We start from the raw sequence: 23,575 nt of genomic DNA, 5'->3' as shown, positions 1-23,575 counted from the left end.
CAATTGTCATATCACATGGTATTTGGTGTTAAACACGAAACTTAAACAAATTTCCAGTTGTCTATAAACACATTCACGACTCAATTTACATATGATGTTATGCTATTTGATTTCTTCATTTATTTGATATTTTAAAATTATAAACAACATTCTTTCCTGCAATTCTTAGATCTGTTTTAAATATGAATTCTGATGGCATATTTTCACCTTAAAAAGGATATAGGAAATTACCATATAGATAAACTCAATAGTGTGAATGAGTACCTGGCTATAGACAGTGGCGGATGTTGTAAGAATGTTAGTGTTAGTACAAAAAGGAGCCAAACACGCAACTGGTACAGTATGAAATAGAAACATGGTTCCATATGACCTACTGCGGGAATATATGAAGCATTGTGGAGCACACTGAGGATGTTGTGGAAATGCTCTATATCAATGTTCAGATTTATTTATCTATTCATTTGTTTATTTATCAACGTAATGGTAGTACACTCCAGCATGGTTTCCTCCAACTCATTCGAATGACCCGAATTTTTACCTTATTATTTTTTGGTTATCATTCCATTACTTCCTTGAACTAATTTTCACCCTGAACACGGTTTCCTCAAACTAATTCAGCCAGCCAGTGTAAAAATTAGTTGAAGGATTTTTTAAAAACCTAACCTGTGGTTTCGACAACTGATGATTTAATGTGACATTGACGGTTATGTATGTGTGTATCTGTTTAAACTGCATGTGTATGTATACAGTATGATACGCACGCAGACTGGCAGACACACACACACACACACACATTCCATCATCATTCTTATCACTTCCCCATTCGTTCTAAGTTCAATACCACGCACCATAATTTGCTAATGCTTGACTATGACAGTAAATGAATGTTGTGATACAGCAACCCCCCCAGCACACACGCCCACACCAACCTCTTGTAACATAATATATATAATCTTATCTCCCTCAATATAGGCAATAAAGTTAATAAATAATAAAGTTCCCTATATTCATCCTCAAGTGGAGATTTGTCTTAGGGTCTATCACAAGGGCAGAATGGAATAGCCCAGGTGTCAACCACAGCTCAGCACCACAAATTAAGCTATGGAGAGGTAGCTTGATGGAGGCCACATAATGCGGTGAATAATCGAACTTAGTATCTTGCAGATTTGAAGCTAAGACCATATCGCTGAGCCTAACTGCCAATCCCCTCCCCCCTCAAACTTTTTTGCATGTCACAAGGAGTTCGAGGAAACAGTGTTGGAGTGTATGTCTATTAATCCCCAGTTGCTTTTAATTAATTTAAGTTTTCTTAAATTTTGTTTTCTCTTATCGGGCATTGCATTATACACCATTTTCAGATGTGAATAAACAAACAATTTTTGAAGATTTGATTATCATAACTGTCATATTAAAAAATTTTAGAGATCAATGTACCTTCGATCCCAGGATATTGCATTCCATATTTTGTATTCATGATGGTAGAGTATGTATATGCAAGAAGTACAGCTTTCTATCATTGCTCATCATTTCAATGATTGTAAATCAATAAATTTAAACTGAAATCACGACTGAAACTATTATGCAGATGTTGCTGCTCAGACCAAAAATAAGTAAAAACATTGATGAAGTTGAATATAAGCTTAATTTTTTTTTTTTTTTTTTTAATATAATAATGTAGACAATATGGATACCCCTTTATCAGCAATGCGACCTATTGAAATTCGACAACCTCTCTTTTCACATCTATCATCTGATTGTCTATCTAATTTACTGATTGTTCATATTGCCAATAAATGGGACACCCATTTGTAGAGCTGACATTCAATTTCATTATAGTTTTTTTTACTGTATAAACTATAAAACGTTGAATCAAAAATGGTCTGTTTTCTTCTCACACTTGGTGCAAACCCTGACAGGATAATCCCATCCCCTGAAAGGAACTGTGCGTTTGCCGGGGGAGCATTCTTCACACACCCCTTGGCCACATGCACGACAATGATGAATGGAAAGACGTGGACCAAACTTGTTGTTACACACGCAACATGACGTGATTTCGTCATCAGGGACCCAGTAGCTTGGACGAGCTGAGTTCTTCATCATTCCTGATTGAGTTTGAGGACAGCAAGAAGTGGTACAACTTGTAAAAAATGGTAGATTTGGCTTTTTTTAAATAAACATATCATGTTTATGACAGACTTCTGATTATGGAGATGACTGTTATTTCACATCAATCATAAATTGAGACAATTCTGTTCATAATGATAAAAACCTCTATTACCTTTGAGGCTTCAAATGGCAAACTTAAAACAGTGAAATTTTCTTACACAATTTCTCACCTCCCAAATTCTCAACTATTTTATCAAAACATATTAATAATTACATATGGTTTTCATCAAAAACATCATCAAAACAAACAAAGCCTATTTCTCACATTGGTCACTCGTAATATGTTTTAAAAATCCCTTACCTAGAGGATAATTGAACACAGAAGTCACAGCTCCAACAGCAGAGGTTACTGCTTCACCAACCTTTCTTGCAGTCAGAGGCTCTTTAACAAAGTCTACCTCTTCATCTAGAAAGTGGTGAGGAAAGAGAGAGATAGAGCTAATGAAAGCTTTGCTGCTGATGAAATGTATGAACTCAGCTAAGTAAATAGTGAAAGTATATTATGTGGAAAAGCTGAATGAAAATAACAATTGGGTTTGGGTTGCGCAAAGGGCTTAAAGATTCATAAATCTAATCAAGAATAAAAACAAAATTCAAAACATTTATTTCAAGAATTTTTTAAAGGATAAATTCCCCAATCAAAAAATACAAACTATCTTTCTTCTTTAATATAATGAATGATAAACTATATGGTTTTATTTTATTTAGCATTTTTATGACTCATAACTGTTATATTTTAAAAGGTGAAAACAAATTTGTGTGAAGGACGAAATGATATAAAATCAACAAAATAATTTCAATTTTCGGTTGTTTTTTTTTAAGTCTTGAATTTTGTTCTTAAGTTCAAGAATTTAATAAATGTACAAACCCACACAGGATAAAGATGGCAGGGTAGGAGGATCAAAGAGGATTAAGTTTTGTAAAAAAAGACACCATCCATACCTTGGCCTTTACCTGAATAACACTTATCACATACACGGACAGGCAGGTCCCATCCTCGCTCTGGAACTGGCCTCTGTTTGCTGGAACATTCAGAACAGAACCCTTTGCCACAGGCGCGGCAGTGATGCTTCTGTTCATTGCAAGTAAACAACTCTTCACATGAACAACATTTCTGAAGAATTAGAGAAACAAAGAAGGAATACATTTATGACATGTCTCGCCTATTGATTTAATTTTATCCACTTTTTTAAAAATTCAGATTTCATATCCATCTCATTGCATGATTAGAAAGATTTGTTAACCATTTAAATAGAATTACCAACTTGTTTTTCTTTCGTTATATAACAGTTTACCTCAACATAAAAAGGGTAAAAATCAAACCACCGACTAGTGAAGACTACCATTTTCATACATCAAAAGTTCAACACATTCTAATCAAGTCAAGACACCATCCATCCTATCAACAGCAACGACTATTGCATGCAAAGGAAAAAAGGGGAAGGTATGAGAGAACATAGTATTGAGATTAATACGCTTGATCTGGTGTTCGGAGTAAGCGCTATATAGTTTAGCATATATTATTATTATTAAATAGGGTTTTGCTTTCCAATGAGGACTTCATTCGGGCAATCAACTCTAAGCAATCGAGTTTTGTCATTAAAAATATGGCAAATACTTGGAGACACTAGAAACTTGCAAATTCCAAGATCTCTTATCTCTCTTCTAAATTCAGGTAATAAATGTGAGAGTAAGACCTTGATTTACCATGTTTAGACATATTAATTTTGATAAATATTCAACCCTATTAATTATAGACCATCCTCAAGATATCTCTAAATATTGACACTGCCTCAGTTCATGTGAAAGTATATAAAATATGACGTCTTTTTTTTTTTAATATACTTTTATACATATGAGATGGATGTATTGTGAAATGATTTTGATATCAAATTCATAAGGGTCCATGGAAACATCTGATAAAGAAAGTAGGATAAAAATGATATTGAAATACACGTGAGATGATGATTGTTGGTCATCTCTGCATCTCTTCAGATAATGTTCAATTTTCAGTCTCCAACACCATTCATCAATTTCTCTTTAAAAGAACAACTGTGTAATTGGACACCACTATGATGTGAATAAAATGTGTAATGTTTTGAAATTGGCAAATGTGTAGTTATAACCATCGCCCTTTGCACTTCTTGATTTTTTGCTTTTAATAATAAAATTCGGTTGATCATTTATTCAAATCATAAACTTGTAAATAAAAATGGCATACCAAACAGTGTACATTTAATAACAATTGAAGAATGATGATGAATGTTAATATCTAAGCACCTCTCCGTGATAACTTATCTAAACGTAATGGCAATTTTCAACATAATTCACATTAATAACAAAAGATCTGTGACCTTTCGCCACAACACCGTATACAGTTGAAATGAATCTCTCTCTCTCTCTCTCTCTCTCTCTCTCTCTCTCTCTCTCTCTCTCTCTCTCTCTCTCTCTCTCTCTCTCTCTTTCTCTCTCTCTCTCTCTCTCTCTCTCTCTCTCTCTCTCAACTACCATATTTTCCAGACTATAAGATGAACCCCCCATTAAAAAAAAAAAATCAACTTCATCCTACGATAAGGCACTCCGGTGTATAAGCCACACATTATTTCAATGGGCCAAGAGAAACTGATGTGAGATTTCAGTAACTGTTAATTTGTTACAATGTCATGAAGCCTACATACTTGACTGACATGAACCAGGAAAAAATATGAGCATGAGCAATGGGTAATCTCACTCTTCATTTATTCATTACAATTACATTACAATAAGAACAGCCATGAGATCTACACAATTGGCTGACAAGGACAAAGAAAAATACTAGTATTCACTGCACTGAGCTTTAAGTCACAGAAACGAGATCAGAGGAAAAAACTTGAGGCTGGAAAATACTGTAGTACTAATACAGTATAATAATTAAGTCTGGTATCGTCCGGTAATATCCACCCAGGTAAAATTCAAGTAAAATCAAAATGTTGAATGTTATGATTGCCCACTCGCAACATTGGCTTGACATTCTTCAAGTATCATCAAGTTATAAAAACGTACACACAAGAAGAATAAGAAAGAAAGAAATAGCTTTGACGACCAACTGAATACGAAAATGAATCTTCAAAACAAAAGAAATGACAAATTTTTTTTTAAAAAGTATTATTTTCCCAAATCTTCATTCATAATGCTAAGGGTATTTCATTTTTAAAAAGAAGGTATATCTGTTGGGGTTTTTTTGGTGTTTTTTGTTTGTGCGGCTATGTGGTCTTGTGGTATGACATTCGCTTTCGGATCAGAAGGTCCTGGGTTCGAGCCTCGCTCTCGGCGCATAGTTGAGTCCTTGGAAAAGGCTCTTTACTCACATTCTCTCACTGTACTCAGGTGTAAAATGAGTACCTGGCCGTTAACAGCATTGTCTTTGTCTGAAAATTGTAATATCACCTAACAGGCGTCATGTCCCGTCCTACATGTTAAATGTTGCTGTTGACCAGGGACCTCTTGTAAAGCGCTTTGAGCACATTTAGTGGATATTGCGCTGTATAAAGCTCTTTTTTTTTCTTTTCTTTTTTTTTACCGTGATTTCAGAGTTTGGAACCCAGTATGATGGGTTTATTTGATCCGCCGTCCACTCTGACAGAATCTTGGTGGGCTTCAGGCTAACACTGCTAATGGCATCTGCTACCAATTCAAATCCTTCCAGAACTTTCCTGGCTGCATTGTGCGTCCCATCTAACACTGCCGGACCCTTATAGTTTGAAGAAAAAAAAATACTAATATAACTATTTTTGGAAACAAAACAAATGAGAGTACTGGAGGTGGCTGAGAAAGATTTCTCAAATGTACACAAGATTGTCTTACAAATCATTAAGATACTCAACCCCCTACCCAGCCTTCAACTAAGCAAGAGAAAAAGAGGCAGTTTAGTACCTGACGAAGATCTGTTGAAGAAGAAGAGAGGTTGCCAAGTTCCAGCATGTACTGAACTGGATGATCGGGAAGAGGAACATTTAGTGTGTCTTATTTTTCAGTTGCAATGAAGAGGGTTAAATAAATAATAAAGTAAGTTTCCATGTTCAGAAAATATTTGTATGGTTGGCTGGGGGAGGGGGTAGGTGCGACTTAGATAGAAAAAAAAACTTTATAAACCAATAAAACTAGATTTTCAGAATATTGAGTTGTCAATTCAAAATACTTTAAAATTGTTGAGAGGCAAAGTTCATTATGAAGACATTATATCTAGTTCTGAGTAAAATAATCACATTTATTATTTCAGAGTGTCTACGTACACGGTAACTTTAGGCAGTTTAGTGAGCAGTGGCAGTCAAATTGTGACCCAACTCGCCCATAAGAAATTTATGACTGGAAATTGCGTTCGCTTTTACTAAAAGTTTTAGAGGGGTTCAATTAAAGATGCATAACTTCGTTATAAAGAGGAATATTGCAGATATGTTGGTATCATAATCATTATTTTCATTACCGGGCACCTAGCCTCAGGATCTACGTACACGGTAACATTTATACAAGGTAACCTTGAATCTCGCATTTAATGGGTTAAATTGTATTGTTTGATTTTTTAAAATAACACACACGAACACACATTCAGAGCGAGGTCTATCCATAGCTTGTATTGTGTACGTAGATCCTGAGGCTAGGTGCCCAGTTACCGTGTACGTAGACACTGCCTTATTCATCATCTAGTCAGCTGATCCTGCGTAGGACGTTGCTTCCCGAACTTTCTTGCGAAACATATTACGGTTTTCCGCCAGTCTACTTGCTTGAGTTGCTGTCATTCCCAGCCATTCGCATATATCTTGTTCCCAGCTTCTTGTTGGTCTACCTCTTCCTCTCTTGCCATCTACCCTTGTCTGCAGAATGTGCTTTTCTAATGATTCGTGGCGAGTCGTGTGGCCAAAATAGTTTAGTTTCAATTTCTTTACAGTTTGAAGAAGAATTGGTGATTTTATTCCGATCCTTCTCAGGACTTCTTTGTTTGTTTGTTTTTCAGTCCATGATATTCTGAGTATTTTTCTGTAGCATGCCATTTCAAAAGCTGTGATCTTTGTGCTCTCTGCTTTGCTGATAGTCCATGCTTCGCATCCATATGTTGCAGTTGGGAAAACAACACTTTTGAGGATTTTGATTTTTGTTTGAATGCACTGCCCTTTCCAGATATTATTCATCTTTTCTAGCTTTGATCTTGCCATTGCTAGTCTCCTCCTGATCTCTGGGGCCGATTTCCCGTTGTACTCAATCCTGGCTCCAAGATATTCAAAATTCTTTACTCTTTCTATTTCTTCTCCATTGATTTTTATGATGGCATCTGTTTTGCATTTGTCAGTATTCATGATTTTGGTCTTCTTTATATTCAGCTTAAGGCCTTTGGTCTCGCTATGTTCCTTTACAGATGTTATTAGATTCTCTAGTCCCCCCGGTGTTGTGGACAATAGTGCAGTGTCGTCTGCGTACCTCAGATCTTTTATGGGTAGACCTTGCATTTTAGGTTCGTTGTAATTACTTCTCCTGACATCGTTTTCCACATCTCGCATTATACCTTCAGTGTAAATGCTGAACAAATGGGGTGATAGAATACATCCCTGTCTTACTCCTTTTGTAACTTTGAACCATTCTGTTGTTCCGCTTTCTAGTTGTACCGCTGATTGTTGGTTCTCATAGAGGGATCTTATCATGTTTCTAATTCTAGGATCAAAGTTCATCTCCAGGAGAGTTTCCCATAGTTTCTCATGATTAACACAATCAAAAGCTTTCGAATAGTCTATAAAACAAGTGTGGAGGCCAGAATTTACTTCTCGATGCTTCTGAATAATTTGACGCAAATTGAATATGTGGTCTCTTGTCCCTCTGTTTTTTCTAAAACCTGCCTGGGTGTTACTGACTTCTTCTTCCAGTTTACGTTCAATCCTGTTCATGATAATTTTTAGAAGGATTTTGCTTGCATGACTGATGAGTGATATTGTTCGGTAGTTGGAGCATAGTTGTAAGTCTCCTTTCTTAGGCAATGGTATAAAAATTGCTCTCCTCCAATCTGAGGGCCAAATTTCTTTCTCCCAAATTTTCGTACAAAGTCTTAGATATACTTCAACTCCTTCATCTTCGCTTGCTTTTATCATCTCAGCTTGAATGTTGTCACAACCTGGACTTTTCCCATCTTTAAGTGATTTAATTGCCCATTCTATTTCAGATTTTAGAGGTGGTAAGCTAGATTCTTCGTTTTCATTTTGCATGTTGTTTTGCAAAGGTTGGATTTCGTTTATTTGGTCTTCTGTGTACATATCTTCACAATATCTTTTCCACCTATTTGCTATGTCTTCTGCTTCTGTGAGGGGTTTACCTTGCTCATCTTTTATCACCCCTATTCGTGATTGAAAACTTTTTGTGATGGTTTTTATTTCATCATACATTTCCCTGGTCTTGTTTTCTCTCTGAAGGTCTTCTATTTTTCTGCATTTTCTCATGAGATATTCTTTCTTATCCGTTCTGCACAGTTTTTTCACTTCCTTAGCTATCTCTTTGTATACATTGCTATGAGTGCCATGAGTCGTCTTTGCGTCTTTCCTCTCTTTGATTTTGTTTAGTGTATTTTCACTCATCCATGGTTGTTTTTTGCCCCGTTTTTTAGGAAGGTGTTTTTCAGCGGATTCCAAGTATATTTTCTTTGTCTCATTTGCGATCTCATCCGGTTCCTTTTCCTCGATATCTTGAAGTAGCAGTTGGAAACGATTCTTTACTTCAATCGCAAATTCTTCATTGATACTGTCAACTTCGTATCTAATAGGTCTTGTAACTTTTTTCTTCTATTTAAGCTTCAGTTTCAGTTTTGATATCAAAAGTTCGTGGTCTGTGTCACAGTCTGCTTTTGGTTTGGTCGTGACGTCTTGAATTATGGTGTTCCATCTTTTTTCAATCATGATGTAATCAATTTGGTTTTTTGTTCTTCCATCTGGCGATGTCCACGTAAATTGTCTTCTTGGATGTTTTTTGAACATGGTGTTTTTTATTGCAAGTTGATTTGCCATTGCAAAATCTATGAGTGTCTCGCCTCTTTCGTTTCTTTCCCCTAGTCCAGATATTCCAATGATTCCATCTTCTTCACTGTTCTTTTTTCGTCCTACCTTGGCATTAAAGTCACCAGCGATTATTAATATGTCCTGTTTATCTTTGTTGTCCACTTCCTTTTGTAGGGCATCATAGAAATTCTCTATTGCTTCTTCAGTTGCAGCAGTTGTTGGTGCGTAAACTTGAATAAACGTGATGTTTTTAGCTTGACCTTGGAGTCTAATGCTAACAATGCGATCACTCACTGGTTTGTATCCAATGAGGCTGTTGACTGTTGTTTTTGCGAGATAGATTGCCACACCGCTTTGTCCAGATTTTTCCCTTCCTGAGTAAATTATCCTTCCTCCGCAGATGGTTGTGAAATGTCCACTTCCAGCCCATCTGTGTTCCGACAGTCCAGAATGTCTATTTTGTTTTCTTCTGCTTCATTGATGATGGTGTTGAGTTTACCGGCTGCCATACTTCTTATGTTCCAAGTTCCTATGAGGTAGTTCCGTTTTAACCATGTATTCCGGTTCTTTCCCAGGTCTGTACAGTCAGGCGTTATGCCTTCATCAACTAGGCTGGTACTCCCGCCGGCGTCAGGTTCTTCCCCAATACGCTTTGGAGACCAATCTAACTTGGGGGTCTCATTACCAGGTCTCATATCGTTAATTGTTTTGCTTTTCTTCATTCGGGTTTCCGTGGCAGGTTTACTCACAGTAGTTTGCCATTGCTTTCTGTGAGAGAGCAGTGTCCTTACAGGACGTGTGTCCCAGCCATTGTATCCCTAGGATATCCTCTGCCTAGCACATTGAAGAAGAGACCAGTTCTGAAGCTCCTTCAGCTGCTCTCCGTCCCCATCCATCGCCTGCCTGGCGCGACTTCACGTAACCCTGTTCGGGGGGCATTGCGGGTACTCGGTCTTGCCCAAGGACCTCCCGCAGGCTAGTGGAGGGAAGGAGACGCCTTACTACTCCTATTGACAGATCTCAATCTGCCCCACTACCCACCCTGCCTTATTACGTTGATAAAAAATTAAGTATAAAAATCTGAATCTAGAGAAAAATAAAGCCAAATTGACCTCCCCCCCCCCCCCCCCCCCCACCCCCTCCCAAAAAAAAAATTATTATTATTATTATTATTATTTACCGATTACATCTCTATAAAAGGCAGGTCTACAAGTTCAAATAATAGAAGCATGGATAGATATAATAATTTATGGTGGGACAAATGTGCCAACCTACCTGTGGCCACACATGTCTGAATTCTACGTGGAGAACTTTCTCTTCATCCTCATTCCCATACCAGTGTTCTCTGCTACGGTAGATGATTCCACAGTTTGAGCACTCATACACATAACTGTGGACACAGGAAGAAATTCTTTATCACTTGCTTGTCTTATAAGGTCCTGTTAGCTCAATTGGTAGAACATTCGCTTCACTCGCAATGAGACGGTGATCGATCCCAGGTGCATTCAAGAATATTTTCTGACCCCCATTCCCCCTGTCCACCCAGCAGTGATTGGGTAGCTGGATTTATTAGATCTGGCAGAAAGTACTTTGCAATGGATTAGCAGCCTATCCAAAGGGTAGCAAGCAATTACAATAATCCATTTCACGCTAAAACAGGGATAAATTCCGGCTCTGATGGACAACTACTGTTTGTCTTGCAACAAAGTTAAGCATCAGGGAGTATGATCAGTGACTGCACTGTGTGACATTGATAGCAAACTCTTTGGGTAAGGCTCTGCCACACATTATTATCATTATTATGGTCCCCGAGCTTTGTCATTGTAATTATGCACGCAGCTTTGTTTTGCTTCAACTGTAGTCTGTTCAGCAATGTTAAACAAATTACACACCACTTGACTCAGGTGTGATTGAGTGGCTGACCCTTGGTAGTGAAGCATTATGTATCAGTGCAACAAAAGAGAGCCCAACAAATGACTTGAATTCGATTATATGAAATTTTAGCACTACCAGGTTAATTACAGGAATAAATGAAAAGATGTATTTTACATAAAGAATCCATCTAAAAGGGTATTTTTTTAAAGACCTTTAACATCTGACTGCCTCTCTCAATAAATGATCTAAGGCGAGAAAAATACAAATGGAAGATAATGACAAACTCTAAAAATATTCAGATTACCTACCCTGACCAGATATACTTTGTGAACCCCATAAAAGAGTTATCCGATGAGGAGGATGTTTTAGGTATTACGATCACCCTCTGTTTGTTCTTCAAGCAAGTCTGGGTTAAATGGATGAAAAGTGTGTACATTTGATGATGATAGTGATGATGATAATGATAAAGATAATAATAATCATCCTGATGAAGGCAAAGAAGACAATAATAATAATAATAATAATAATAATAATAATAATAATAATATAATAATAATAATAATAATAATAATAATAAATAATAATAATAATAATAATAATAATGAGTATTTAACTAAATTCATTCACGAAAAACTATTTTCTACATATGAGTATATTTTGTCTTGCTGTATGATACTCGACTTCGGATCAGAAGGTCTTGGTTTTGTGTCTTGCTCTTAGTGGCACATAGTTGAGTCCTTGGAAAAGGCTCTTTACAAACATTCTCTCACCATAAACAGATGTAAAACAAGTACCTGACTGTTAACAGCATTGCCTCTGTTGGGTAAAAAATTGTACCATCACCTAAAAGACGTCATGTTTCTACATATGAATTGTTCCTGTGGGTTATGACCCCTTGTAAAGAGCTCTGAGCATGTAGTGGATATTGCGTTATATGAAGGCTCAATTTTTTAATTATCTTTTTTACATCTAGCTTCAATGACAAGTATTTTTTATTATGCGTAACAGTTAATTTCAAAAAGAACCTTGCAAATGCATCATCATATAAAGCAAAATCAGTCAAACGTTTAACTTCATATTTTTAGCAGAGATAATTTTTACATAATCCTATAGAAGTTATGATGAGAACAGGTTTTTTATCTTGTCACTTTTTAATTCTTTTTTATTCTTTTCAAACCCTCATCATCAACAGAAAAATTAAATAAATGCAGGGGGGGGGGGAGGGGGGGATGAAATCTTTCAATTTGCATAAACCAAATTATTTAAAAATCTGTTTAAATCATTATAAACACATGAATTCCTGTAAACAAACTTTTTTAAATCAAGTAGCTGGATTTTATGAGAGACAAAAGTGCATAGGATACTATTCTATCGTGTGATGTTTTAATTTTGATTCACTACAATAGATGTACCTATAGATAGTAAAAGAAATCCATAAGCATGACAGGAACAAATGTTAGAAAAAAAGAGAGAAAAAAGAAGAGAAAAAAAAGGTAGAACAAAAAAAATAACTATTTGAAAGCATAATGCCGTCTTCATTTTTTTAAAAATGAATAAATGACCAAAAATTACCTTGCACATAAAAACTTTGTTTCCTAATTGATTCTGGTACTTGCACAAAATATTAGAACCAGGATCATGAGGCTCACACTCCGTATCATGATTCATACTCAATGTGCATCGAGAACTGAGGAAGAAGAAAAAACATCCATGAAAACAAAGTGAACTTTCTTAAGATTGTGAAATAAAATTCAAGACAATGTGTCACATCAAATCAACCTAATTTTTTTTCCTACTTAAAGACAACATCAATGAAATCGAAATATTCTTTTTAAATGACATGATTGGTGTTAATAAACAATGTGTGCTTGAATGTCACTTAAATTATAAAAACGATCAGCTATCATAAATTTGTAAAAAGTTACAGAAACGATTTTGTGATTTAACGAAGGAAATGTTCTTATACCTGCAGGCTAGACATTTGCTGGTACATGTAAAGTACTGATCAGGGAATGTGTTGAGCTGAGGGACCTCAATCTTGTCACTGAATTTGTCATTTAAGGCCTGAATATGATGAAGATAATATATAAAAAGCTAATGTTAATGTTCATTCTTAAAATCTTAAAAGCATGGTAAAGACCATGGTAAATTGATGACGTATGGGATAACATCGTTGGAGTTTTTACTTTTAAAACTTACGTTATTGATAATGTGATTTTAGATCTATATGTAATCACTGACATCATAATTAATATTATATATATTGGGTGCAAGAAAAAAAAAATGGAGAAGTTTAGGAGCCTGAAACCGGAAGACTATACATTATTCAAGACTGACATTTTACTATAATCAACCCTATTTATTGAAATATATATACAAAATTTTTTGAGAAAATACGTTGAAATTTTTTTATTTCATGATTGTTTCAATAACACACCACACAAATGCCATATCGAAGGCTTTAGACTTTATTCTCAAATATTGGTGTGATCTGTCGATCCCTCACTTTGCTTAATGACTGTTTCGTCTTGTATTTTCCCATGTATCACTGCTTTTCAAATTGGTCATCTATGGTTTATATTTATAATGGTTTGAATAGTGAGTCGATCCAATGCATTTTGAATTTACTCTTTTAATTTTTCTTGTGTAAAACATTGTACAATCCAACCTTAGAAAACATCAATGACTAAATGCTGCATGTAGTCCATTACATTCAAGTCAGGGTTCAATGTAGGCCATTCATCTTTGTAAATAAATCAAATATGATTTCTGCTTGTATTTAAAATAATGTAACTTTGTTAGGAGAAATAAAAGATTCTATCTTGATCAGTTATTTTGTTTTTTATCTAGACAGGGAACTTCTCACACTAGTAACTCTATACTGCTAAAACAAGACGCATCCTCAGAAACCTTTGATATCGTGATTTTCAAATGACTTTAGTATAACCAGCATAGTTTCTTAACTAAAATAGCATTTTTTATTTAGCTTGGCAAGTATTAACTTATGGTCTTGTTCTTGTTGCTCCCAAATTTGTGAATATTTCTGATGTCTACCTCGTATTAAAATAGCATCAAAATTTTTTTCAGGTTTTTTTCTTGCAACCCATATATTGTCAACAGTGATGTATATTTGGTTATTTACTTTTTATGAGTTTCATGACATTTGCAACATAATCTTAGGCAATTTCAGTACAAGTAAAAAGGAAGTTGATATGGGAAAATTGTAGACTTGAAGCCAAAAGCACCAAAGAAGAAGTAAGATTAAGTGGGTTTATTCAAATGGGGAACAAAGGACTCCAAGAGCAATTTACCAATGTGTCCTATTTTGACATTACCTAAAAGTCCTAGCAAGGTACAAGCAAAGGATATATAAAGGATCCCGCTAAGAAGGATATTACACAAAGAAAAAAGTATCTCTCTCAAAAAAAAAAATAATAACTATATGTTTAACTGCTTCCCTCTCAGTTTATCATCCCCGCCAGGACCAGAAAAAAAAACAAAAAAAAACAATCAATCTCAATCCAGAACATAGAGAGAGAGAGAAACATGGAAAAGGAAAACATAGAGGGATAGAAGATACAGCTAGTGACATCTCTGCCCATGGGATGTCAGAGAGACCCAATCTATAATAATTAATAGTAATATTTATAAAAGTTTTAATTACATAACAAATTAAGAAATAATGGCACACTTAATAATAGAGAAAATCATTAAAATTAAAATAAATAATAATATATAATAAATACATTTTATAATAATTAAATAATAAAGCTTAGCGTTAATAACCTAATTTAAATAAATATTTCTGAAAAATTAATTTATAGAGAAAAGAAAATTCCATCTAGACAATTCGCCCAATAATATTTTTTTCTACGATAAGTACTATCACCTTTAGGCAATTAAAGATTATTTCCACTTTGCGAGGAACTCTAATAGAATTGTCTTGAAGTTCTCTGTTGAGACACTGTTGCAATGTGTCAAATTTAGTGGGTTGTTTGGTGGTCTTGACACCAATATAACACAAATTCCTGAAGGCATCAATTGGGTTGCCAGATTTCACAAACATCTCTCTAAGGACACCAGAAGCAGATTTCTTCACTGGTTCTGACAGTAAAAAAAAATAAAAAATTATCACAATATCTAAATCGATAGAAATCAGATTAAGTGGATGAGAACATTGAAGAAAGCTATGATGATGATGATGATGATGATGATGATGATGATGATGATGATGATGAAGATGAAGATGATGATGATGACGACGATGACTATGATTGTGATGACGATTATGATGATGATTTTATGATAATTTTCATTATCATAATGATGGAAAATTTAATTCCCTTTAAAAATCAAGATATTTATATTGAATGCCCAAAATAAAAACTTAAGGCAAAATGAAAACAAAAAAGCCTACCAGGAGTTCCTTTGAGAACTTCAGTATGAGTTGTTTCCTGGAACACGACAAGTGTGGGTCCAAGACTTGATTCAGGAATGCCATACTTTTTGGAGGCATGTTCCAGCTCCTTGGTAAAATGCTTGCAATAAGCTTTCGATGCACTACTCAGGAAAGCATACATGTCATTATGGAGGCGTTCTGCTCTGGTACGATATATCACAATGTCCGAAACAGCAAGGATTTTTAAAAGAAGACGAGTGCGTTGGTTTTCATTGGACGATGAACCAAGCAGTCCTTCTGTATCCATTACAATGGTTTTAAATTGGGAGTTTAAAGCACACCAAACACCCATGGTGCAGGACGACTGATTGGTTGAGGTCAGGAAAACTTCCCTCCCTCCAAAAAATACATGATTGAGTGTGTGTGATTTCCCATCTCCTGTGTTTCCAAATATAGACACAACTTTAAATGTCTCATCTTTGGCACATCCCAATTTCTCAATGAAATCATCAGAATTCTTCACCTGATAAAGAGAAAGCACACAAGTAGTCTACTTTCATAGCAAATATAGTAATAGAATATATATAGAATTGATAATCATACAAGTAAAAGTAGTCATTCAGAGCCATAGGCCCATGGAGCCAGAGATTATCCCAGTTTCTATAGCATGAAACAGACAATAGCAATTGCTTACTATCCTTTGGGTAGCACGCTAGTCTATCGCAAAGTACTTTCTGTCAAATCTAACAGACTTAGCTACCTATTCACTGCTGGGTGGACAAGGGGGGGGAGGTGTGCAAAAAAGTCTCAACTGCACCTGAGATTGATCTCAGTCCCTTTGCATGTGCAGCGAGTGCTCTACCAACTGAGCTATTGGGACCCCAAATCATACAAGAGCCAGCAATATAAACTCAAAGTGACCTCATTGGTTATTGGGATGTAATCACAGTTTATGACGGGATTCCAGTATTTTGATTCATGGCATGTATATGCTACAACTGCAAGTACAAGTATCTTTAAAGCAGGAAACATTCTACTTTAAATAATTATTGGATAGTGAGTGCACAATGATGCCTGTGCTATGCAGTACTTGTAACATACTGTCCGTTCTCTGATTAATAATGCTGTTAAGGGAGAAGGGGAGAATTAAAGTTGACACTTACAGCTAATCAAAGAATAATGAGAACGGAGTGTCTACGTACATGGTAACTTTAGGCAGTTTGGTGAGCAGCAGCAGCAGTGGGAGTCAAATTGTGACCCAACTCGCCCATAAGAAAGTTATGACTTGAAATTGCCGTTCGCTTTTACTAAAAGTTTTAGGGGGGTTCAATTAAAGATGCATAACTTTGTTATAAAGAGGAATATTGCATATATTTTGGTATCATTATTTCCGTTACTAACCAGGCACCTAGCCTCATGATCTACGTACACGGTAACATTCATACACGGTAACCTTGAATCTCGCCTTTAATGGGTTAAATTGTATTATTTGATTTTTTTTTAAATAACACACACGCGCACGCGCGCACACACACACACACACATACAGAGCGAGGTCCATCCATTGCTTGTATTGTAGCGGCAAAACAGTTACCGTGTACGTAGATCCTGAGGCTAGGTGCCCGGTTACCGTGTACTTAAACACTGCCTAATGAGAAAGCAGATAGGACAAGAGCCACTTTTATTGGCTAATCAGCTGGGCCATGAATTTTTTTGTCTGATATGATCAGATACATCAAGAATTAAGAGATACTAGTGATATGGTGTTTCCCGAAGCCTGGAATTGGAACCATTAAATACTTGCAAACAACAACAAAAAACAACTTCGTAATTAAACAATACAAAACAATGGACATTTTAAGGATAGACTCTCCATCAGCAAAAAGGACAAAAAATATTAAATAGTAAGGGAAAAAAAAATCAACCAAACAAAACGCAGTGAGCACTTGTTGAAAGTGTGTGCACTCCATGGTTGATCAATAATCAATCCAGCTACAATCCATCTCGAATCTAGAAGAAGAAGAAGAAAAGAAGAAGAAGAAGAAGAAGAAGAAGAAGAAGAAGAAGAAGAAGAAGAAGAAGAAGAAGAAGAAGAAGAAGAAGAAGAAGAAGAATTTTAGTGAATTAGACGTTTTAAGGCGATTACCACTGTGTTTGTATGTGCTTACTCAACTCACCTGTAACACCTCGTGCTCATCAACTAGAATAAAACCCTGGACAATGGGGTCATTGTCTTCTTCTTGTCTTGTGCCAGATAAATCCACTTGCAAGCAGATATCTGGGATACTTGAGCCACTTTGGTCTGAATGGATGCTGTTGCCGTTGCTAGCAGATGGAAAAGCCATACTGTTATTTGTGTCCTCTGAAGCTTGGGGAAAGGACAGAAATGTTAGAGAGTCGTCTGCTAGAGAAAAGGGAGCATGAGGTTTAATCATAGTATCAGTTAAAGCGTCTTCATAAGTATCGCTTGATAACGATTGTAATGCTGCTTCTCTTTCTTCTTTTATAAAATTTTCTCTCAATTTCTTTCTGTGGTAGGCTTGGGAAACATTTATATGCTGCCTCTTCTTCTCAGTTGTGTGGTACTTATCATAGCAAGTAAAGCAAAAATACGTGCTGCAATTATTGCACCATAGATCTTGGTAATTTCTCTCGGAGCAAAATAAATTAAATTTATGTGATTGACACAATAACGACTCGGGGGGCTCAGGAAGCTTCTCACGAAGATGAAAATCAAATTCAAGTTTTCTACGATGGATGTCTTTCTCGCAATCTTGGCACTGCGACGAGTTGCAATCTTTACAAAAGTAATATGCTTGTGTATTTAAAAGTGGGCAAGAATATTTCTCCTCACAGTATCTGATTGATGATCTAGTTTTAAGTCTTTTGGGTTTCATGTTTTAAACATTTTTAGTCCAGTCATATTGGAAACGAAGAAAAGTCAATAAAATGAACACAAAGAAAAACAGTAGGTCCAGTAAACTCAAACCCAATGTTTACTAAACAAAAATGACTGCCACGGGATTTTCCGTTACTTTATTTAGCATTTCCGGTTATGTATGTTTCTATTTTTAACATATAGAGATGAACAAGTGTGACTGAAAGGTGCCAGAAAAAGCAAGAAAGAAAAATAGAAGAAAAAACACCACCCCCAAAAAATCCGTCTACCTCGACAGGGGATCGAACCTCAGACCTTCTGATTACCGGTCAGACATGCTACCATTACACATACAGCGAGATGCTTGAAGAGGGATGGTCTATGTACGACGTGCACTTATTTGCAGGTCTGATAACCCAATTCTTTATGGGCTCATTGTTGTAATGGAAATTTTAAAAAAAGAAATTTTAAAGGGGTTGCAAAACATTGTCCATTACAACAATGTGAAACTAGGCCCATAAGTGGGTTCGGATGTCAGATCTGCATACATTCACACGTCAACTATGGACGTTATCTGAAACTTGGAAAGGACACAAAAGAGAGATGAAAAGGCCCTTTGTTTTTAGGGGTTTTCCAATGCTTGCAACACTCATCGGTCATTTCAGCGCCAGTTAAAAGGGTTGTACTTTTTGTTTTTGTATTTTAAGGATTTACGGTGCTTGCGACACTTTTAGATTATTTCAGCGCCAGAAAAAAAAAGTAAGCGGAAGATGATGGGTGAAAGTAACAAATCTGAAATTAAACGCACTACAAAAGTAAGTGACGGGGGACAAGATAGTTCAAATTTGGAACAGAATATTCCATAGACACAGCGGCGTGGCATGCTTACAGTATAAAGTGGTGCCAGACGAAAATGACTTACACATGCTACATGTGTAAATATAAAAGAAAGAAAAAAAAACTTACATGCTTGTAAAGTAAATTTGCATGGTGATGTTTCTATTCCTGCAAATCTTTTCAATAGTTTGTTTATATAAATCACGAACGAATATATTGATTGGAGTTTGGACACTGGGGGAAATGGCTAAAGGGACACATGCAGACATTGAATGTCAATCGAACAAAGGGTAATTTCAAAACTTACAAAGCGTAAGAATGTAAACAGCCCATGGCCTATTAAAAGAGTACTGTAGTTACGTCATGAAACAGCCCCATTCCACTTCGGAAATCAAACATGACACCATACAAGATCTCTCTCTCTCTCTCTCTCTCTCTCTCTCTCTCTCTCTCTCTCCTCTCTCTCTCTCTCTCTCTCTCTCTCTATCTATCTATCTATCTATCTATCTATCTAGCTAGCTATCTATCTATCTATCTATCTATCTACCTATCTGTGTGTGTGTGTGTGTGTATGTGAGATGAACGCGCACGCACACACACACAAAGTCAAACACGCATATTCACGCGAAGATCATGCATTTAGCATATAGCATCACTATCAAGAAATGTTTGACTTAACTCGTTCACATTCCTTCATATCAATTTTTGCAGCAATAATAATAATAATAATAATAATAATGATGATGATGATGATGATGATGATGATGATGATGATGATGATGATGATGATGATGATGATATGATGATATGATAATAATATAATAATAATAATAATTAATAATAATAATAATAAATAATAATAATAATAATAATAATAAAATAATAATAATAATAATAATATAATAATAATAATAATAATAATAATAATAAATTAATATATACAATAATCACGACACAGAGAGAGAAACAAATGAACTTGTTAATAATCGTGATTTCGATAATAATAAAGATGGTCGAAGTTACCATACTATGACTAGGACGTAAATCACCAACATTAGCTATTTTTCCCCAGTCCAACAGAGTTGGAGCAAAAATTCCTCGGCACCTGAGGCGGGTTTTTTCTCGTATGTGAAGATGGTAAAAATTCGAGCCAGGTATTCAATGTGGCAACATTATAGTACATTATAGTAATAGCCTTAAGGAGCCAGCAAAGATCCGCTCCTTGGAATCGTTTGAGTGGGGAAATCTAGTCACTCGCTCAGCCATAGTACACAGTCGCTGACGACAGTCATCAACGGACTGTGTGAATCGGGAGAAAAGCGTGGGTAGAAGGCGTTGTGACAGAAAGGGAGTCTGTTTCGCACTGTTGATAAAAGGCGATATATACCATTTCTCAGTTTTATATATTTTAAAAAATGCTGTTATCCATTTTTAAAACATGGATGTGGTGCCAGGCACCATTTGAACCAATAGAGCCACGCCCCTGCATAGACAATCCACCAATGTGTCTCTTTTGACATTTACCCAGCAAGCAAAGAATCCGGATGAAGGATACACTCAAACGCTTACAAAATACAGACAGAGAGAGAGAACAGAATCTGAGAACACGGAGGTCGTTGGAACCGTCTGTTGCCATCCAGAAACCGTCTGGAGTTGCCCAGACGCTGTCAAATGCCTGGAGCCATCCGAGTGCCGTCTGGAGCCTTTGGAAGCCATCCGGAGGCTCTCAGAACCATCCGGAGGCCATCTGGAGCCGCCCGGAGCCATTCAGATGACATCTGGAACCGTGAGGAGGCCGTCTGGAGCAGTCCAGGGGCCACCGAAGCAATCTAAAGCTATTCAGACTACCTCCGGACGGTTCTGAGGGCCTCCGGATGGCAGAATGCTTCAGACGGCAGCTGGGTGGCCCTGTACGGATCCCAATGACTTTAAGAGGTTCCAGAGAGCTTCTGAATGGCTACGGGTGGCTTCAATGGCTTTCGAAGGCATATGTATGGCTCCGGACGGTTCTGAGGGGCCTCCGTATGGCTTCAGAATGCGTAATAGGGCCCCTGGATTGCTTCAGAATGTATAATACGATCTCGCGACGGCTCCAGGCTGCTCCAGGCAGCTTTCAAACGGTTATAGACGGCACTGGACGGCCTTCGGACCAAATTTGGATGGCTCTGGAAGCCTCAAGACGGACTTTGGGTAGGTTCAGACAGTTTCAGATGGCTACCGGACGGCACCAGACGGCTCTGGACGGCTTGTGGATTGCTGTAGACGGCCTTATCACTGGATCAAGCAAAGATCGTCTATTTCCATTCAAAGGTAACCCAGCCTCAAACAGAAAATGGTATTATCCTAAGGCCAGGCAGCTTTCCTCTATGTCCATCCCAAGGTAACTCAGCCTTACACAGAAACCAAGTCGGCATCACACTTGTGTCGGGCAACTCACTGGATCAAGCAACGATCGTCCATTTCCATTCCAAGGTATCCCTGCCTCGAACAGAAAATGGTATTATCCTAAGGTCAGGCAGCTTTCCTCTATGTCCATCCTAAGGTAACTCAGCCTTACACAGAAACCAAGTCGGCATCACACTTGTGTCAGGCAACTTTCATGTATACCCAGCCTAAATTCCAACATAGAGACCAAGTTGAAACCATCACCAAAAGGTAGAAAATAAGAATCATTATTACAGAAGTTATTTCAAAGTGCAAAAGCACCTTACATGCATCATGTCTCGTCCAACATTGTAATGATTCTTATTGGATCTATTGTAAAATGCTTGAGAGTATGTAGTTTAAATTCCTCTTATATAAAAGTTTAGGTGTATTCGTTTTTGTTTTTGTTTTTTTTTTTTGTTTTTTGTTGTTTTGTTGTTTGTTTTTGTTTGTTTTTGTTTTTTTTTGGGGGGGGGGGGAACTGTTCTGTCTCTTTTGTTTGTTTGTTTGGGTTTTTTTGTTTGTTTTTGTTTTGTTTTTGTTTTGTTGTTTTTTTTTTTGTTTTTTTTTTTTTGGTTGTTTTTTTTTTTTTTGTTTTTTTTTTTTTTTTTTTTTTTTTTTTGGGGGGGGGGGGGGTGTTGGTCTTTGTTGTTGTTGGTTTTTGTGTGTGTGTGGGTTTTTTGTTGTTGTTTTTTTTTTTTTTTGGGGGGGGGGTTGTTTTTTTTTTTAAGAAATGCACAAAAAGAATATTTACAGAGCAGAAACAAGATCCTATGTTACAAAGATCTGAACAATATTCAATATGTATGAAATGTGCCAAACAAAGGAAAAAAAAACAATCTCAAATAATCAGTCTGCCTCGACTGGGGATCGAACCTCAGACCTCCTGATTACCGGTCAGACTATTACACCACAGAGGCTCCCGATATTTGGGACACTTTAAGCACCTATATTCTTCACAAGGGCACGCATCAAGTGATAGTATCACTATCCTTTTGTAGATAGTGATTAATTGCATAAGTTTCAAGGCACCAAATTATTATCACACTCCTTGAGGGAGATGTGATATTACGATACACGCATCTTTTTATTTGTCGCCGAATAGGGCAATGCAACCGGCTAGCAATTAAGTTTTGTTTTTTGTTGTTTTTTTTTAAAATATATATATAACACAGTTTTGCCTTCACTGTGATATATTTTATTGTTACTCATATACATAGGGCAGATCGACCTTTTGTTTTCTATAACTTTAATGGTCACTGACATAGCTGCTCTCTCCATGTTTTTAATTGTTTCCATTGGTCACGGTCCTGGGCCTGAGTTTTGAGGATGCCAAGACCCTGTTGTGACTTTAGTACGGAGGACACTGCAGTATTTCTTAGTTCTTCGGGGATTAATTGGGCCCCATCTGAATCCAGAAATGTCTGATATGTAGAGAGATCCTGGTTCAGGGTAGCTAGTATTGATGTTGGTGGTCTCCCTACATATTTGTTGCCATGAAGGAAATATTCTGTAATTGCAGTTTGGGCTGGCATTGTCTTCTCGACGTAAGATGTGACCAAATAGCATCCATCGCTATTCTGTTATTATTGTACTCAGTCGTTGGACCCTGTTTTTTTTTTTCATAGAGATCAGCATTTGTATTTGTGCCTGGCCAATAGATTCCGATTACGCGACGTAATTGTTTGCGATGGTATGAATCGAGACTTTCTAAGTTCTTTTTTGTGAGGCCCCAGGTTTTACAATTATATGTCAATATCAGAATAATCAATGCCTCGTAAATCTCTATTCGTTTATTCTCACTGATTATGGTATTTCTATTCCATAAATGTTGGAGTTGGTTGAATGTATTGGTGGCCAGCTGCTTTCGTTTTCTGATGTCTTCATTTTCGTTGATCAAATTGCCTTGTTAACGTATACTTTTCGATTCATTTAAATTTCTTTTGATTAGTTCTCATTAAATAATAACATTAAAAGGTTAGTCTG

The 23,575-nt window shown here is 36.5% G+C and overlaps 1 protein-coding gene across 2 annotated transcripts; it reads right to left on the bottom strand.

Moving 5' to 3' along the window:
• Nucleotides 1-1,640: 1,640 nt before the first annotated feature.
• LOC144958914 (zinc finger FYVE domain-containing protein 1-like) lies at nucleotides 1,641-18,492 on the bottom strand. Of its 2 annotated transcripts, none has more exons than XM_078891213.1 (11): nucleotides 17,628-18,478; nucleotides 15,469-15,973; nucleotides 14,941-15,155; nucleotides 13,018-13,115; nucleotides 12,624-12,738; nucleotides 11,360-11,457; nucleotides 10,452-10,566; nucleotides 5,726-5,896; nucleotides 3,109-3,280; nucleotides 2,468-2,572; nucleotides 1,641-2,102 (listed from the first exon to the last, which is right to left on the bottom strand). In XM_078891213.1, exons 1-11 carry the CDS (start codon nucleotides 18,345-18,347, stop codon nucleotides 1,870-1,872), a joined length of 2,547 nt encoding a protein of 848 aa, XP_078747339.1. In that variant the 5' UTR covers nucleotides 18,348-18,478; the 3' UTR covers nucleotides 1,641-1,869. The 2 variants fall into 2 exon arrangements, with proteins under 2 accessions (XP_078747339.1, XP_078747344.1); XM_078891218.1 differs by having other exon boundaries at nucleotides 1,645-2,102; nucleotides 3,121-3,280; nucleotides 17,628-18,492.
• Nucleotides 18,493-23,575: the final 5,083 nt, after the last annotated feature.

The sequence above is a fragment of the Berghia stephanieae genome, chromosome 1, assembly GCF_034508935.2.
Source record: "Berghia stephanieae isolate SIO BIC M18660-M18661 chromosome 1, UCSD_Bste_1.3, whole genome shotgun sequence".
Classification (NCBI taxonomy): Eukaryota; Metazoa; Mollusca; class Gastropoda; order Nudibranchia; family Aeolidiidae; genus Berghia; species Berghia stephanieae.
Note: the sequence above shows the minus strand (reverse complement) of the source record. Positions and strands in the feature narration are given on the sequence as shown.

Bases quoted from the DNA above. Each gene is read 5' to 3' on its own strand.
- LOC144958914 (XM_078891213.1), bottom strand. From the start codon at position 18,347: ATGAAACCCAAAAGACTTAAAACTAGATCATCAATCAGATACTGTGAG. The intron at 13,116-14,940 runs GTGATAGTACTT...CATCATATTCAG, and splicing joins TAATCTTTAATTGCCTAAAG to GCCTTAAATGACAAATTCAG. The intron at 2,573-3,108 runs GTATGGATGGTG...ACCACTTTCTAG, and splicing joins TTATTCAGGTAAAGGCCAAG to ATGAAGAGGTAGACTTTGTT.